General features: G+C 35.9%; 1 protein-coding gene across 4 annotated transcripts in view; it reads right to left on the reverse strand.

The window, feature by feature from the left end:
• Nucleotides 1-385: 385 nt before the first annotated feature.
• LOC149953702 (tetraspanin-9-like) overlaps nt 386-17,932 on the reverse strand; it is a 40,329-nt gene continuing 22,782 nt past the window's right edge. Inside the window, exons 1-8 of one of the 4 annotated variants that reach the window (XM_090168910.1) lie at nt 15,302-15,682; nt 11,549-11,792; nt 9,520-9,711; nt 9,358-9,432; nt 4,157-4,255; nt 2,455-2,598; nt 2,292-2,375; nt 390-902 (exon numbers count right to left, since the gene is read on the reverse strand). In XM_090168910.1, coding sequence (XP_090025036.1) covers nt 858-902; nt 2,292-2,375; nt 2,455-2,598; nt 4,157-4,255; nt 9,358-9,432; nt 9,520-9,711; nt 11,549-11,599 — 690 coding nt within the window. In that variant the 5' untranslated portion in view covers nt 11,600-11,792; nt 15,302-15,682 and the 3' untranslated portion in view covers nt 390-857. Of the gene's footprint in view, nt 903-2,291; nt 2,376-2,454; nt 2,599-4,156; nt 4,256-9,357; nt 9,433-9,519; nt 9,712-11,548; nt 11,943-15,301; nt 15,683-15,801; nt 15,872-17,932 lie in introns of those variants that run through there. The other 3 variants (XM_090168908.1, XM_090168909.1, XM_090168912.1) reach the window with 3 other exon arrangements.

Here is a 17,932-nt window from a genome sequence, read left to right on the forward strand (position 1 = left end):
CGCGCATTTTCTGGTGTACAATTTTCATTGGTTAGACGCTTTAGCGCCGGCTGCGGCCGTCGGAAGGGGAAAATTCGGAAATGGTCTAAAACGTAAAAGTTCGTCCAATTAAATTTGTACACAACACTGCGTTAGCGTTTTTAAAAGCTAGCTGAGTTCTCCTTATGTTTGTTGCTCCTAGATAAACAGTGACTTGCAGGTCCTATCTCTCGGAAATATTACTTATTTTAAATTTACTTGAAGACGTTGTATATATAAGCGCCTATTGGCTGAAACTTATTAAAATATTAATAAATCATTATAACAATATGAAATGAAATTTTATTAATGCAATATTTTTTGAGACAACTCGGAAACATTTTTTTTTGAGATTCCGCCTCTTTTAAAATGAGACACATTAAAAAATTAACACATACGTACTTCGGATGAGAAACATTATTTACAAGTTTGTTTTTATCTCTCAACAATTAACAATGTGCGGACGAAAATGTTCAAAACTTTCGGTTGAATTCTCGATTTTTTTAATCTTTATTTCTTTAAAAGGCTCTGGAATGTACGGCTTTAACAATTTTTATTTCTTTAGTCGGATATAATATTTTTTAGGTAGACGAGAATATATATCATACGCTGTACAAAATATAAATAAAAAATAGAGAAATATATGTACACAAGGTATATTATTTTCGACTTGGGTAAGCAAGGCACCTCCGATTTTTGTATTCTTTAAAATGGCGACGAATAATTTTGATTCTTTTTTCTTCTTAATATATATTTTATTATTATAAAAGGCGCTAGATGGCGTCATGGACGGGTGCTGAAAGAAAGTGCCCAAAAATGCAACAACAAAGAGTTCTTCCTCATATCATCAAGAACAGCGCGCATGAAAACACCATTCCAAGTATCTGCAACACAAATTCACAATGATTCATTTGATTTTTACCTCTTTAGGGTTGCCGAATATTAAGATAAGTATGTAATTACGTCATTTCTGAAATGACCACCCATTTTTGGTGAACTTGAGATTAATAGCGTTTTCCATTTGACTGATCTCGAGTGCTCTAAATCGCTCTGATCAATATTTTATGTTCCATTTGCGTATTCGGATCTGCTCCGATCAAGTTTCGCGTGTTCCATTTCCCGCTCTCTGGGGCTCCGAGATCGCTAGAAACCGATCTGCCGATTTCGACAGATCAACGGATCGAAATCGGGATCTGAGCAAATTTTGCGTGTTCCTTTGAGATTTTTTCGCAAAATGGCAGACAAAGACGCGAAAATTCAAATTACTAGCAGACGAAAAACAACAAAGCGCAGGAATATGTTAATGGAATTTTTCATTTGAGGTTTTAGGTATTACTCTAGTCGATTGAGGCGATATCTAGGACGTGAGCGACAGATTCGGAGCGAATGTCGAGCAATCAAATGGAAAACGATATAAATCATTCGGCCTAATAAACGCTCGTTGACTCGTCATCAAAGTGTCGAGGTGATAACCAACGCCTGAAAATTGGTTTATAATTTTCGTATTTTTATCGTAAAGGCTTTATTTATTTTATCAGTGCTTGTGGCAATAGGTGAAAACTAGGAACAACTCGAGCTGTTGGCTCGCGTGGAAGAGCTTGCCACCTAGGAGCCACAAACACAAGGAGAACGTAGCTAGCATTTAAACACGCGAACGCAGTGTTGTGTACAAATTTCATTGGACGAGCCTTTACGCTGAACGTTTTACGGGTGGGGGGAAAGACAATTTCCGTATTTTCCCCTTCCGACGGCAGCAGGCGCTAAAGCGTCTAACCAATGGAAACTGTACACAAGAAAATCGACGACTTTTGACAGGTTGCGTTCTCCTTGTGTGGGGTGCTGTGTTTGTTGCTTCTTTGATTAAAAGCATTATAAGTCGCTATCTGACTTAGACCTAAGGTGGTGCTGGTGTTTTGAGTGCTTAGCTGATTATTATTATTATTTCAGCATTATGGAGCGTAATTATAGACTTCTAGTAGTAGTAAGTAATTGAATCAACACTTAGCTAATCCTAATGGCTTTAAAAGTCGCTTGATGACTTAGGCCTAAGGTGGTGCCTTGGGTCGAGCCTTGGGTATTAGCCTAGCTGATTACGTATTATTAATATGGTAAATCTGACAGTTTAGTTTGTGTCAGTTATAGTAGTTTGAAGCACCGACAAGTGCTTATGATTTTGGGTATGACGTTAATTTTACGTCATCCGCACATGACTAACAGTAAATTAACTGACACACTTAATAGAAAAGAGTTGATAGAGTTCCGAATTGACTTACCAAAATGAGAGCAATGGCAATAGCAACTCCGGCCAAAGGTCCAGCGTGTTTCTTGATGGTCTCTTCAACTATGCTGTAGCAGCCCTGTAAGGTCAATGACGTTTCGTTTCGTTAGCTCAAAAAACACAAAGGGATTCTAAGTAATTCGAATTGGTAAACTTACATTCAAGTAAGCATTCGTTTCGTTGGGGATTTTCGTGCAGTCTTCGGTCTTGATGTCTCTGCAACAGCTCTCGGGGACTCCGCCAGTTTTGAATTCCGCGTTCATCGTCCAGTTCTCGTAGCTCATGATTCCGCAGCATTTCAACTGAATTCACACGGAAAATTTAATTTTTGGACAACAATATCTCGTGCAGGGTTTCCACAATATTTTCAGACTGAAATATCCCGACTTTTCCCTGACCATTTTTAAGGCTATTAATTTTAAATTTACTTTTATCAGATGTTAATGAGTTTACTTATATCAAGAATGTATTTATGTATACTTAAAGAGCATGACTATGTTGGGACAATTTTTAGCATCTTACTCTAGTATAGAGGAAGATGGTGTTATTTTCGCTCCTGATGTATGAGGTGGTGGTGATGATGGTGAAGCTTAATAATACAGTGGAAGCTATAGGTCCGTATAGTCTATAGCCCCGTAAGGGTCCCCGGGAATTGACGAATTATCTTTAACGGCACTCGATGTAAATTTAATTCAGGCGTCATTCGATTGGTATTAGTCCTCTCTATCTACCTATGCCAGTGCTGGGCCGCGGTTCTAATCAAAGGGGGATATTTCGCCCCCGATTGGAAATTACGGCGTATAGGTAACCGGGATTCAACGAATTATCTTTAACGGCACTCGATGTAAATTTAATTCAGGCGTCATTCGATTGGTATTAGTCCTCTCTATCTACCTATGCCAGTGCTTATCCACGGTTTTCAATCAAAGGGATAAAATCAAGAGTGCTAGGAGGAAGAGGCTACTATTGTGCCATCTTGTTATAAAATGCTAGTATCATTATTTTTAAAGTCAAATTTACGAATAGCATCTGCTTTAGGCCGCGACGCCGCGAAATTTTGACCGGCGGCGGTGGCGGCGGCACGATTGGCGTGCGCCGACAAAAAAAGTCGGCGGAGGCGTAGAACCAAAATTTAACGGCGGCGTCGACTTGGTGCGGCTTTTATTTGCATTACCAAAGTAATAATTGAAATCAGGAATGCTTATCCTTCCGTAACGCGTATGGTAAGATCACTCTGATGGCTTTGGCCCCGCCTACGAGATAAAAAATAGTCTGCGCGCGCTCTCACGTTGTTGTTTGTTAAGTTAACATAGTGACGTCACAAAAAACCGTCAGCCACATCGAGACGAAAATCTGCCGCGATAAGCATTCCAAGTAGATGTATGGATACCTGTTGAAATGTAATAAAGAAAGAACTACAGTTTTGTTAAATATACAAAGAGACTGATATTAACGGAAAATCTTGTAGCCCTGTTAAAAATATTTATAAACCGTCAAAATGTTTCGGCGGCGGCGGCGGCGCAAAAAAACGTTCGGCGTCGGGGTCTAATCTGCTTAAACCGCTACCTATCTAGGCATCAATGGAGAACCATAGGGGGCGTAGCGATAGTTTTCGGACGCGAATATTCATTCTTTACATTCTAGCGTATAATTTAGTAAGTGATGATTCTAATTAAAAATATATACATACTTTAACGTTGATAAACCTAAATCTTTTAAATCACCTTCATAAAATTTAGACGTTAAAATTAAATTCCCCGAAATTTTACCAATTCTTAAAATTCCCTCGCTTTTCCCAGTTTCCCGTGACTTGTGGCAACCCTGTCGTATCTTTCGGGAGATGTGTTTGGGATGACTTACGTCGCGTTGCATTTCGTCCCAGGCTTCTTTGATGATTTTGTCGTCGTCGCCGTACTTCTTGATGCTTTCACTCAAACCATCTTTCACATAACCGGATACCTGCCGAAATAAATATTTATTTTAGACTCAACATCAGCCGTGTCCTCTGCGTTTACGTTGTAAATCGCGCGTTGATTGCACCTTCCTAATACTTTATGGATTTGAGGAATATTATCTGGGATTTGTTTTGGATATTTTTGTGGATTAGTGAATATTTCAATATACGTTAGCCGAAAATCTATTTATGTCTTGTTCAACTTTTTTTAAAAATAAAAATTCCGCGCGCGTCTGGATATTTTAGTGTAAATGGGCTCGAGTGATTTCGCTCCATAAAATAAAAAAAAATTGATCGAACCTTTTACGCTAAAATATCAATGAGCGCGCGGAACCTTTTAACAAGTTGAACAAGACATACACAGTTTATGCTAGCGCCTATTGGATGTTTTGGATTTTTCTTATGAACTTTGTGGATTTTTTTTCGAGAAATTTGTTGCTTGGTTAAAAATCCATAATTTAAAAAATAAATAAAAAACCATTGCCGGATTTGTTCGTGGATTTGGGATTTTTCGGTGAGTGTACGAAAATTTTCAGAGTTGGCACAAAAACAGTTTTTATTATTAAAAAATCCAGTATGGTTAAAACTTAAAACCGGATAAAACCACTAATTCAAAATAGGGTGTATTCTCGTGACGTCATCATCGCTGTAGTGGAAGGCTAGTGTCATCCGCCTTTTCCCCATAACTATCTACCTTAGAGCAATGGCCGCCATCTTCTCGTGAATACTACCTATACTCAAATTGCTTATATCTAGCCCTCATTACTTCGAAAATGCTCAAATTGCCCGATTTCAAAATCAGGTTTTTGAGCGTGACAGTACCTTTACATCGTGAGGTATAGCAGACTTATTTACCTGTTTTTACCTCTCCGAGGGGACAAAGTCCCCTAGGAGGGGTTATACAACGACCGTGTCTGTCTGTGGGTCTGTGGGTGGGTCTGTGGGTGGGTCTGTGGGTTCGTCTGTGGGTGGGTCTGTGTGTGGGTCTGTGGGTGGGTGTGTCTGTCTGTCAGGACTGCGAACGCGTTCGCATTTTCGGTGCAAAGTGTAATCACTGCGTACGCAGTTTCTCAAAGGGTTGGCAAAACCACCGTGCGACGGTGAGCGTTAACGGATGCATTTGCGGTTTGGGTTGGATGGTGTTTTTTCGCTCACCGTCGTGACGGTTTGGTGTATTACGTTTTTGTAATGTTTATGCGTAGGTTGTGAGTGTTGAATTTGTTGTGTTTGTGTTCTGATGGATGTGCATGTTGAGTCTGTTGTGTTTATATGGGCGTTTTCTCTCCAACTTCTTCTTAATGACTTTGGGACGGACCGAGTGCTGAGTGTAATGCTACCTCTCAACGTTCAATGGCAGGGTTTCCACCAGTTGTACACGGTATTCGTCTTAGTATCAATTTGCGATCGCATCGGGCGGGATTTGAACCCGAGACCTCCTGATTGACAGGCGGACGTTCTACCACAGAACCACCGACACTTGTTACGCCTTATTGAAAATTAGACCTTCAGCTTTATCGGAAGCGTATTTAATAGAGTACGAAATTTTGGTTTAATTGAAATAGAATTGAAATTGAAATTATTGCATCGAAGAAATTCTAATTTAGCGATTTCTCATTTGATTAAAAACAAATGCGTCACCCAGGTTTCGAACCCGTGCCGTTCAGTTAGGCAGTCGAGCACTCTACCACAGAACCAACGATAACTTCAAGCTACACTGCAAATAAGACACTCATTGTAAGCATTATAGTTAACAAAGTCCTGAAATTTTTTACGAATGAAATTGTGAAGGCCTAATGTGGTTTTTTTACGAAAAAATTATAAAGACTTAATCTTGTTTAATATAATAAGTTGCTTTATTTCAATTTGGTACTTTTGTTTAGTGTTTTTTTAATGAATGGAGTTTAAGATTGTTTCTTCTATTATTTGACGTTTTATTTTTGCGGTTGTATATTTGTTTTATCTTTTATTCTTTTAAAATTATTTACTTCTTCCGCAAAATGGTTCATTTTTTGGAGGAACCTTTTTACTTATTTTTTGTGTATTAATGTTTTGAGAACCTTTACGTTTGGGAAAGGATAATTTTTGACGGAACCTTCAAAGTGTATACGTCGCATTTTCAAAAAATTTAATGGTCAAATCTTGTTTTAGCGCAGTCAGCAGATAAGATAAAGGGTAGAACCCGTTAGTTTTTTGTAATTTATTTAGTTTTTTTCAGTCGTATATTCTTATCTATTAGGTTTAGCGTATTGGTTTTCAAGCTTAATAATTCATTTATTAACAACATATCGAGTTGGTCTGGTTTTCAACTAGGTCGTAATTTATTTTAAACGTTTTCTCGGCTGATTAAGATGTTTAATGCAGTTCATCAATTGGGTTCGTTTGTGTTTATTTATAAAGAACCCTAACTATTCCCTCTACGGTCATTTATTGATATACGTTTAGTCAAGTGGCTTTCTGTGCTTTGTGAATGGTAAGTTTTTCCCTTCTTGTTAATAAGTTTTTTGTTGGTGTGGATATTTGGATATCTACGATTCCTAATGCAGTCATTGATATCCTGGGTGTGCGAGTCATTATATGATATGGGAAATTGGACGGTTTTGGTCTTTTTCATGCGGTATGTGTCACAACGTCAACAGGTTCCGACAGTCTACGAGTCGTCCACTACCAGATATCTACGGTATCTTGATCGGGCGATAGTTGAAATAAAATGAGCGTTAACTATGCGGCAAGTATTTCGTAAGCGACAAAAATACAAATACCCTCTGTAGATATTTCTTTCATTAAAATTGGCTTCGTATTATTTTTAACTGCTAAACTTGTACCGTAAATAGGGTTAAAGTCAATTGTGCATTGTTTTAGTACGTCTAACTCACTGTTGTAACTACTTAATTTATAATATTCTGAATAAATTAATCTCGGTTGTTTCGTCTCAATTATTTTAATTCAAATTAAAATTTTATACCGGGCGGGATTGAACCGGGATTACGTTATTAGTAAATAACTCTGAATTGGGGAGATATAACTTAGAGGGTCATCTCGAGAAATTATTACCACTAGGGACAATGCTTCCGAGGAGAGGTTTATTTTGGCTTGCCAACTTGTTACCTCTCCGAGGGGACAAAGTCCCCTAGGAGGGGTTATACAACGACCGTGTCTGTCTGTGGGTCTGTGGGTGGGTCTGTGGGTGGGTCTGTGGGTGGGTCTGTGGGTGGGTCTGTGGGTGGGTCTGTGGGTGTGTCTGTCTGTCAGGACTGCGAACGCGTTCGCATTTTCGGTGCAAAGTGTAATCACTGCGTACGCAGTTTCTCAAAGGGTTGGCAAAACCACCGTGTGACGGTAAGCGTTAACGGATGCATTTGCGGTTCGGTTTGGATGGTATTTTTTCGCTCACCGTCGTGACGGTTTGGTGTATTACGGTTTTTGTAATGTTTATGCGTAGGTTGTAAGTGTTGAATTTGTTGTGTTTGTGTTCTGATGGATGCGCATGTTGAGTCTGTTGTGTTTATATGGGCGTTTTCTCTCCAACTTCTTCTTAATGACTTTGGGACGGACCGAGTGCTGAGTGTAATGCTACCTCTCAACGTCCAATGGCAGGGTTTCCACCAGTTGTACACGGTATTCGTCTTAGTATCAATTTGCGATCGCATCGGGCGGGATTTGAACCCGAGACCTCCTGATTGACAGGCGGACGTTCTACCACAGAACCACCGACACTTGTTACGCCTTATTGAAAATTAGACCTTCAGCTTTATCGGAAGCGTATTTAATAGAGTACGAAATTTTGGTTTAATTGAAATAGAATTGAAATTGAAATTATTGAAATTCTAATTTAGCGTTTCTCTATTGATTAAAAACAAATGCGCCACCCAGGTTTCGAACCCAGACCATTCGGCTTGGCAGTCGAGCGCTCTACCACAGAACCACCGATAGCTGCTTAGATTCACTGAAATTAAGACAGGCATCGTAAGCATAATAGGTAATAAAGTCTTTTTTTATTAATGAATTTATGAAGGCCTAATCTGGTATTTTTTAAAGGTTAAATCTTGTTTTAGCGCAGTCAGCCGAGATTAGAGGGTTAAAGGGTAGACCCTGTGGGTGGTCCACTTTCTTAACGACCTATATATAGTTCTGTTAATTCAAAGGAGATAATTTAACGTTAATTGCTTTAAGAGGTGGCGGTTAGTCAAGTGGCTCTCTGTGCTTTGTTGATGGTAAGGTTTTTGCTTCTTGTAAATACATTTGGTGTGGATATTTGGATATCTACGATTTCTAACGCAGTCAATGATTTCTTGGGTGTGCGAGTCATTATATGATATTGGAAATTGGACGGCATTGGTCTTTTTCATGTGGTATGCGTCACAACGTCAACAGGAAGTGAACGAGTCGTCCACTACCAGATATCTACGGTATCTTCATCAAGGGCGAGTGTTGAAATAAAATGAGCGTTAAAGATGCGGCAAGTATTTCGTAAGCGAGTAATTCCAAAAAGCCTCTGTAGATATTTATTTCATTAAAATTTGCTTCGTATTATATTTAACTGATAAACTTGTTCTGTAAAAGGGTTTAATTCAATTGTGCATTGTTATAGTACGTCTAACTTACTGTTGTAACTACTTAACTTATGATATTCTGAATAAATTAAAATTGGTCGTTTCGTCTCAATTATTTTAATTATAATAAAAATTTTATACCGGGCGGGATAGAAATGGGTTAATATTTTTAACAACTAACTCTAAATTGCGGAGATATATCTTTAAGGGTTATCTCGAGAAATTAATACCACTAGGGACAAATCTTCCGAGGAGAGGTATATTTTGGCTTGCCAACTTGTTATACCCTAACATGGTCGCGGATTTTCACGTGCAAAATGAAAGTTAAGATCCCCCAATTGCATATATCTAGCCCTCATTACTTCGCAAGACGACGTAGCAGACGACAAAAAGTGATGGTTAAGTTTTAGTTTCGTTTTGGAACAAAAAATGCGGAGTATTATATTTGCATTTTTTGTTTGAAATAATAAACCATGGTGTTTTTTTTTCGCCAACCCTGTAAATTTCCCAGAATATCGTGACTAATGGTAAAACGCATTCACGTCAATTCGACTTACCCTATCTTTGTAGACGAAACCCATAATAGCTCCAACCAAAAGAATGACGAAAATTATCATTAGAATGATGAAGAACTGTAAATGTAAAACGTCCAATGAGAATTGCAACTTGCTTTTTCTAAGGATTATTAGCTGGCGTGGGTGCGGGGGATTTCTAATTACCGTTAAGAGGAGACACTTGACTTCCTTGAGGGCGCCGCAGCAGCCCAGGAAAGAGATGATGGCGATGACTCCACCCATGGACACCAAGATGGCCGCCGTGCTGACGTACAAGTTGGTGTCCAACAACTTCTCCATGTTGCCCTTGTCGGCCAGCGTGTAGATGCCGACGCCGCATATCACCAATCCTCCCAGCTGAAAACACACCGTACCAGAAGTAAATTAGACCTGTCTTACGGAGAAGTATTCGTCTTTTAATGGGGCTGTTCGCAAATGACGCCAAACCATCAATTTGCTCCCACTCGCAACGAAGAACACAAATTGGCAAAACACCCACCCCTAAATTACGGCACAAATATTTAATGGAATCATAATAGCACCATAAACCATCAAAATATTTAATTTCTTTCAATATTTCGAGTATTTATTTATTCTTTTACCTATGTCTTCCATAAAGAATGCGTTGATGTTATATTCCCATTATGTCACTAATTTAACTTAAAGCAAGTGGCGGCTCTATCATTTCCACCTGTATTATGAAAAGACCCCTGTTATTAGAGCAAAGAGTATAAAAACTACGTAACCTAGAGATATAATGACGGTCGAAAGCAGTAAAGGAAGTTGTAGCAACCGGGGGGGGGGGAAGTCACTCAGTGAATTTGCACTTCAAATTTCGGTACCGCAGCGCCACTACGGCAGTTTTAAGTGGCAATCATTTTGATTTAGTTCAACATTCTTGAAAATTCCTTAAGGAATTGGTTACCTTTAGGATTTGGCAACGTTAGAGAACAAACGCCTTATTCTTCACTTTTTGAAAATAAACACCGAAACAACGAATCCACAAATTCTAACTAAAAAAATCACGAACCAGTAACTAATTACTGTCACTTTTTTGAATTGACAGATATTAGACAATTAAATATCCAAAATGCCAAATTTAGCACCTCCGCAACACCGTAACTGCCATTTTTCTCCGGTTTTATTATTTATTGTACTAAATACTGCCGTAGTGGCGCTGCGGTACCGAAATTTGAAGTGCAAATTCACTGAGTGCCTTCCCCCCTCCGGTTGCTACAACTTCCTTTACTGCTTTCGACCGTCATTATATCTCTAGGTTACGTAGTTTTTATACTCTTTGATTAGAGTATGGTCATGAATCTATCCGATTCATCTAAAAGCAAACTTTACTGGAGAGCGTGGTGCCATCTATTTATGACAAAGGAAGCCATTGTAGAGTATTATAGCTAGACAACTTATACTCTATTTAGTGAACTTTAACCTAAATTATATATCCTATGTAAAAATATGGGTTATAATTGCCGTAATTTATGTTATTGGCCAATTTACAAACGATCCAATAAACGTGAGGGGTACCTATAAGTACCGCCTTTTTGATTTCGACGCTAGCGACATCTATTGTAAAAAGAGCTACTTCACGTCGAGCCGCCACTTGCTTTAAAATAATTAATAATTTAGATTCTGGTAAAAAATTTGCGACCCTCTCTAATTATTGCTAAATTTATTCGCTTGATACATGTAACTTTACAAACTACCATTGATTTTTCAAAATACTTTACATGATCATAACCAAAACTAATTAGCTAGGTGGCTTTAAGTAAACCGAATTTAAAACTAATTTAGAGAAAATGGTTTATAAATATCCTTACGGAATGTAATATTTACATTTTACATCGTTAGTCGACTTGTCAACAGCCTGTGCCTGAGGAAATACACGTTTCATTTTTCGCGTCCTAGATAAATATTTATCTCGTTAAGAGACATAGTATAAAATTCTGATCGTCGATCAATAACAGACAGACATACTCCATCGCCGCATAAGGCTCCTTGTTATTAGTATGTCTGGCGATGCGATGAAGCGCCGTACCCTTACTAGATATTCGGCTACAGTTAGATAATTACCCCTTAACCCTTTGACTTAACTACAAGGTGACGTTCGCGATAAAGAACCATAACAAACAGGTTGGTCACGTACGTTACGGTCTCTAGATAAGTTAGTGAAGTGACAACTTACACCCAAAGTGGACGTTATAAAGATGAAAATTTTGACGAACGTGCAACACATATTTTGTCTCTGTATTTCACGACTGGTAAAAGCGAACAGTTGCCGTCCATGCGTCCTTTAAATGAAATCCATCCTCAAAGCGCAAAAACTGTACAATGCGTTTTCCACTTCCCGTTATCTCTCACTGCTGGCTGAGAGGCTCCGTCGCCAAAAGTACTGAAGCACCGGAGGGGGGGGGGGGCGCGGTGGGGCTCTGAAAGGAGAGGGCAAGTCAAGGGCGGGGGCACACTTACTAGCTTGAGTCATCGCTAACTAAAGCCAGGTTGTTCGCTGCTATCAATTTACAAGGTCTAGTTTAGAGCCAAAATATGGGCTACGTACGATTTTCTTGCTCACCACTATGTTCTCGGACTAAAAGTGTACTCTTTTAACTAGTGTTGTTAATTTTCCGGAAAAGTAAAATGCGGAAAAATTTCCGAATTGCGGAAAAATTTTCCGCAAATCGGAAAAATAAAAAATTAAAACATAAATTACTTTTTAAGGGTTTTTAACTATTTATCGATAAAAAATGTCTAATATCAGTAAATATACTACAAAACATTAATTGTGCTACATTGTTAATCAGTCTAGAGGTTTAGTTTTACTTTCAGATTCGAAAAAATGAGGCGAAAATGCCGCTTTATTTAAATTTTCAAACAATATATTAGACTAATCATGGAATGAAAACTTTTTTTATTTTTCACGGAAAAATACGGAAAATTTTCCGGAAAAAGGCATCGGTCATTTTCCAACTTACAACACTACTTTTAACCCTAAAATGTTTCATTCGCCTGTTCCGGGGATGATAATTACTCTACACCATAAACTATTCGTCTACTCTATTTACTCCTCAAAAGGAGGTGTCAAGAGGGTAAATCGGATTTTGTCGTCTGCTAGCCCCGAGCTCTTCGTTTTCCCCTTCTATAAAAAACTTGTAGAGGTTAACGGAAATAGTTGGTGTAGGGAGCTGTACAGTTGGCTAGCGTGGCATGTAGGGCTTGCCACCACCCTCCTACGCATTGTAACCCGGCCACCTGAATTAAAGGCTTCAAAAGTAGCATGATGACTTAGGCCTAAGGTGATGCCTTGGGTATTAGCCTAACTTATTATTATTATTATTATTATTATTATTAAAAGGCCACGGGCAGCCATTTTGGAAAAACGTTTTTACTCCGACTCAAAACTATTCGCCACCACAGAATCGGAGTAAATGACGTCAAAGCCTTGCTCTTCTTACCCTACTCCGAAATCCCGGAATAAGCGAAAAGAAACCAGCTTATACTCGAAGGCAATGTTACCTGAGACAACTAGCGGTTGGCATTAAACATTAATAAGCATCCAAGTAACTTCATTATCTGCTCAATAGATGGCCTTAGTCCTCTTCCGTATTTTTAAAGACGAAATTTTCAATTAAGAGCACCCACTGATAAAAAATTATCTTACAACTTACGGACTTTGTTAATTTATATAGACAAATTAGCTATTTTCTGTACAACCGTTAGTCCCTAGTTGTTAAATCTATCTTTTGAAACAGTGTTGCCATGATCTTTTTAAGGTAGAAGCGGGAGTCATTACAAATGACGGTGGTTGAAGTACGGTTACTTGAAATTCAATTGGCGCTTAAATAAACTCCTCTCCGACTGTCTGGCCCCCCTGTTGAAAAATGCTGCCAGATCTATGCATAGAAAATTCTCAGCTTTGGCAGTATAAACAGAAACCATAGACAAACCTGTTATATGTCCAGTCGCGGCAGCACAAACTCTATAATCTGCTATGAATGATCTTATATTTAAAGGACTATTGGGGGGGAAATATTTGATTGAAAATATTAATTTATTTACGATCCCTTTCAAGCTCTTACTTCGTATTAGTGGCAGACAATAAATTTCACCCAACTTTATTTAGCGGACTATCCCCGCCTTTGGTAGTGGTCAAAGGTAACAGTGATTGTAGGTGGTGATTATGGAAAATGTCTTCCATATTCCTACAATCACCCAACAGTGCTTTCTCTCTTTAGAGTATAAAGATCGAAGGTTTTTTCCAGATTTGAAATATGTAGATACGATATCGAAATCCCACCCATTTATCGGCTAACTTTTATATTACAAACCCTGGAATGTGGTGAAACAACGATATCTCTATGTTGTGTTTTTATTCTATTCTAATATTCCTATATTTTGAAAAATATTCTATTCACGAAGGTCATATTAGCAAAATATCAGCGCCCATGTTTAGCCGCGTAAACTAACAAGTCTAATGGTTCGTTTAAATTCTCTTGAAAGCAGTCCTTTGTTAAGAATAGACGCGATCAAGGTCGTTGTATTTCTTAAAAATTGTGGTTCACTGGGTCTACCGTTGCCGTAGATTTCGGAAAGAGGGATAAATTAAAAACAACCTGCCTTCCCCCTCTCCCTTTTGGCGCCGTCTGTTGGTCAAAATATTTTCCAAACTGTAAATCGTGATTTCCAAGGTCGATTCGTGGCCGAAGTAGGAATTGTTATTTGGAACCGGTATCCTTGATAAACTTGAAATTCGGGATTTTTTTTTATCGCGTTATTATTATGCCTCTAATTCGTTTCATAACTTGCACCCATGTTGTCCTTTAGAAATATTTATATTTAAAAGTCAGCTAAGCGGCTTCTAATTAACGTGCTAAATCTTATCTTTGCAGTGCGCCTAGACCTACACAGTAATAAGAGCTAATTCTTAGTTAGAGTGTGCATTAAGGCCAACAAGACGAATAAATTCTGCAATAACGCCTAGAAGACCAGTTAATTCTTAGTCATAGTGTGCACTAGGGCCTACACGACGAGCAAATTCTACGATAAGGCCTAGAAGACCAGTTAATTCTTACTTATAGTGTGCTTTAAGGTTTAGAAGACCAGTTAATTCTTAGTTACAGTGTGCACCAAGGCCTAGCATAGAGCTAGTTCTTAGTTTTAGTGTGTGCCAAGGCCTCGACGATAATCTAATTATTAATTTTAGCGTGAACCGAGGCCTAATAAGACTGATTGTTATTTTTAATGTGCACGGTAATTAATATGGGAACTAAAGCTAAGTTCAAGAATATTTAAAATTATTATTGATTTTGTCATTAATCAACGAATATATCCGAGGCCTTGGTCCATCATAGCAGACGACAAAATTGGACGCCCCCCTAAGTTTAAAACCAGTGATGCCAGGTCGCGAAAATGGAATTTTCCTTTCCAACCAGGCCATTTTTTATGTTAGCTTTGAATAAAATAATTATTCCCCTCGAATTTCCCTATATTTTGATAATTTTTGGTCGGATTTCTCTTTTTACCCGTTTTAAGGTGTAAAAATTTCCCTAGATGTGGGAAATTTTCCTCAATCTGGCATCACTGATTAAAAAGCGCGCTGTTTGATAAATCAGGTTAACGGGACGCGTAGTATTATTTTTTTTAAATAAATAAGCCTTGGTCGAAAGTTACTAGGCGGGTTTTGCGAACCTCGTTTATCCTTCCGAGGGGGCAGATATGGGTTATTGAACCACAAAGAACTCTCAGCTGTAGTTACAAAAATACCGGAAGTAGTGACAAACGCGTATACAGTATAGATTATTCCTAGTTGCATAAGCAAATCTTAAATCAACAAAATTTGGAAGGGAAACTAGTCGAGCTTACTGGCTTTAGATTAACGTAAACATTGTTTTGATAACGGAGCTGGAGCGGGGTTTAAAACTAATATCGAGAGACATCTTACCACAGCAGTGATTACGGAATATTTCAATCGGCAACGGGCTCGCTTTGAAAATGGATTCGAACGCGTTTTATATGGTTTCCTTTTTTAGGCTTAGCTCACGCGTGTTTTTCGAGAAATCTCCTGCACAGAGGAACGCTAGAGCTCGTTTATTAAATGAACAGCCGTACTGCAATCTCGAGACCTCGGCAATGGGAGGGCAATAGGAAAAAAAAGTTGGAGGGAGCAACAGAAGTTTGGCCGAAAGCGCGCACGTACATTTAGTCAGGCGTGTAGAATACCCTCTTTTGTTGAGCCGCGACGCGAGCGCCTCTAGTGGTTCGTCGCGTTAATACTCCCGCGCTTTTTTCGCATCCCCGCGATTACGACGCGACTGATGGAGGCTTCACTCTTCAAATACAGGCTGACTTTACCCCTTCACGACGGGATTGGCAGAAGTGTCGGCTTACGCTAGGTTGGTTTTTTTTTGGATTAATAAATTATAAAGAGGGTTTGTCACTCACGAAGATGACGAAATTAACGACGAAGACGGCGTATTTTATGAACTTTCCACAGCCTTCCATTGTGCTCATGCTGAAAACAATAGGAAATTTTCCGTTAATAGAGAACGTACAGATCGCTATTTTAAACAATGAAATACGTTTAATGAGATATTGACACAGTTTTTGGCGACTGGTTCGAGCTTATAGGAACTATGGGCATTTTTAAAATAACTAGTTTGCTCGTTACTTCTTCCCTCCAAAATATTCCAATTATAGACTTTTGTTAAAACGTAGAGCGATTTAAATATTTAAATTTCTGATATTATAATATTAAATATAAACAAATCTAAAATCTAATATATATTGAATGTAAAATATAAAATATTAACTCTATTAAATATAAGATATTAATTCTTTTAAATAGAAGATATTAACTCTATTAAATAGAATCTATTAAATAGAAGATATTAACTCTATTAAATAGAATCTTTTAAATAGAAGATATTAACTCTATTAAATAGAATCTTTTAAATAGAAGATATTAACTATATTAAATAGAATCATTTAAATAGAAGATATTAACTTTAATAAACATGCTAAATATTAAACATGTTAAATATAAAATATTAAACATGTTAAATATTAAACATGTTAAATATAAAATATTAAACATGTTAAATATGAAATATTACACGTGTGAAATATAAAATATTAAACTTGTTAAATATAAAATATTAAACATGTTAAATATGAAATATTACACGTGTGAATTATAAAATATTAAACTTGTTAAATATAAAATATTAAACATTTTAAATATGAATTATTACACATGTTAAATATAAAATATTAACCATATTAAATTTTAATTATGTTAAATATTAATTTTTAACTATATCAAATATTACATTTTAATTATATCAAATATTAAATTTTAATTATATCAAATATTACATTTTAATTATATCAAATATTACATTTTAATTATATCAAATATTACATTTTAATTATATCAAATATTAAATTTTAATTATATCAAATATTACATTTTAATTATATCAAATATTAAATTTTAATTATATCAAATATTAAATTTTAATTATATCAAATATTAAATTTTAATTATATCAAATATTACATTTTAATTATATCAAATATTACATTTTAATTATATCAAATATTACATTTTAATTATATCAAATATTACATTTTAATTATATCAAATATTACATTTTAATTATATCAAATATTACATTTTAATTATATCAAATATTACATTTTAATTATATCAAATATTACATTTTAATTATATCAAATATTACATTTTAATTATATCAAATATTACATTTTAATTATATCAAATATTACATTTTAATTATATCAAATATTACATTTTAATTATATCAAATATTATATTTTAATTATATAAAATAATAAATTTTAATTATATCAAATATTAAATTTTAATTATATTAAATATTAAATTTTAACTATATTAAATATTTAATATATTAAATATTATATTTTAATTATATCAAATATATTAAATATTACATTTTAATTATATCAAATATCAAATTTTAATTATATCAAATATTACATTTTAATTATATCAAATATTACATTTTAATTATATCAAATATTAAATATATTAAATATTACATTTTAATTATATCAAATATTAAATATTGCATTTTAATTATATCAAATATTAAATATATTAAATATTAATATTGAACTAACTTCAACTCAACTTACTGAATAAAAATATTCTTGAATCATTAAAAATTGTACACAATAATCTAGACAACTTTTAATCCGTTTAATTTCACTTTTAATTATTTTTGATCGTGAAATGGTGGCAACCTTTTCTTATTGATTTATGTGGAATTTTTAATTGCTCAAATATCTTTGAAATTAATTAAAATTATTCAGCGAAAATCTTAAAACCATATTTATCGGACTAAATGTTAAAATGTTATTTTAAAGACTTCATACATTTTCTTCTGAACCTTTTAGCCACATATTAACTATATCTTTATTATGGAACTAAATAATATTTAGAACAATTGAATAACGTTTGACTAAATTATTTACGAATTATAAAATTAATTTTATTAGAATGTTTTCCATATAGAAAAAATTTAACTGA

This window comes from Leiobunum rupestre, chromosome 3 (genome assembly GCF_980474605.1).
Source record: "Leiobunum rupestre chromosome 3, qqLeiRupe1.1.hap1, whole genome shotgun sequence".
NCBI classification, from domain to species: domain Eukaryota; kingdom Metazoa; phylum Arthropoda; class Arachnida; order Opiliones; family Sclerosomatidae; genus Leiobunum; species Leiobunum rupestre.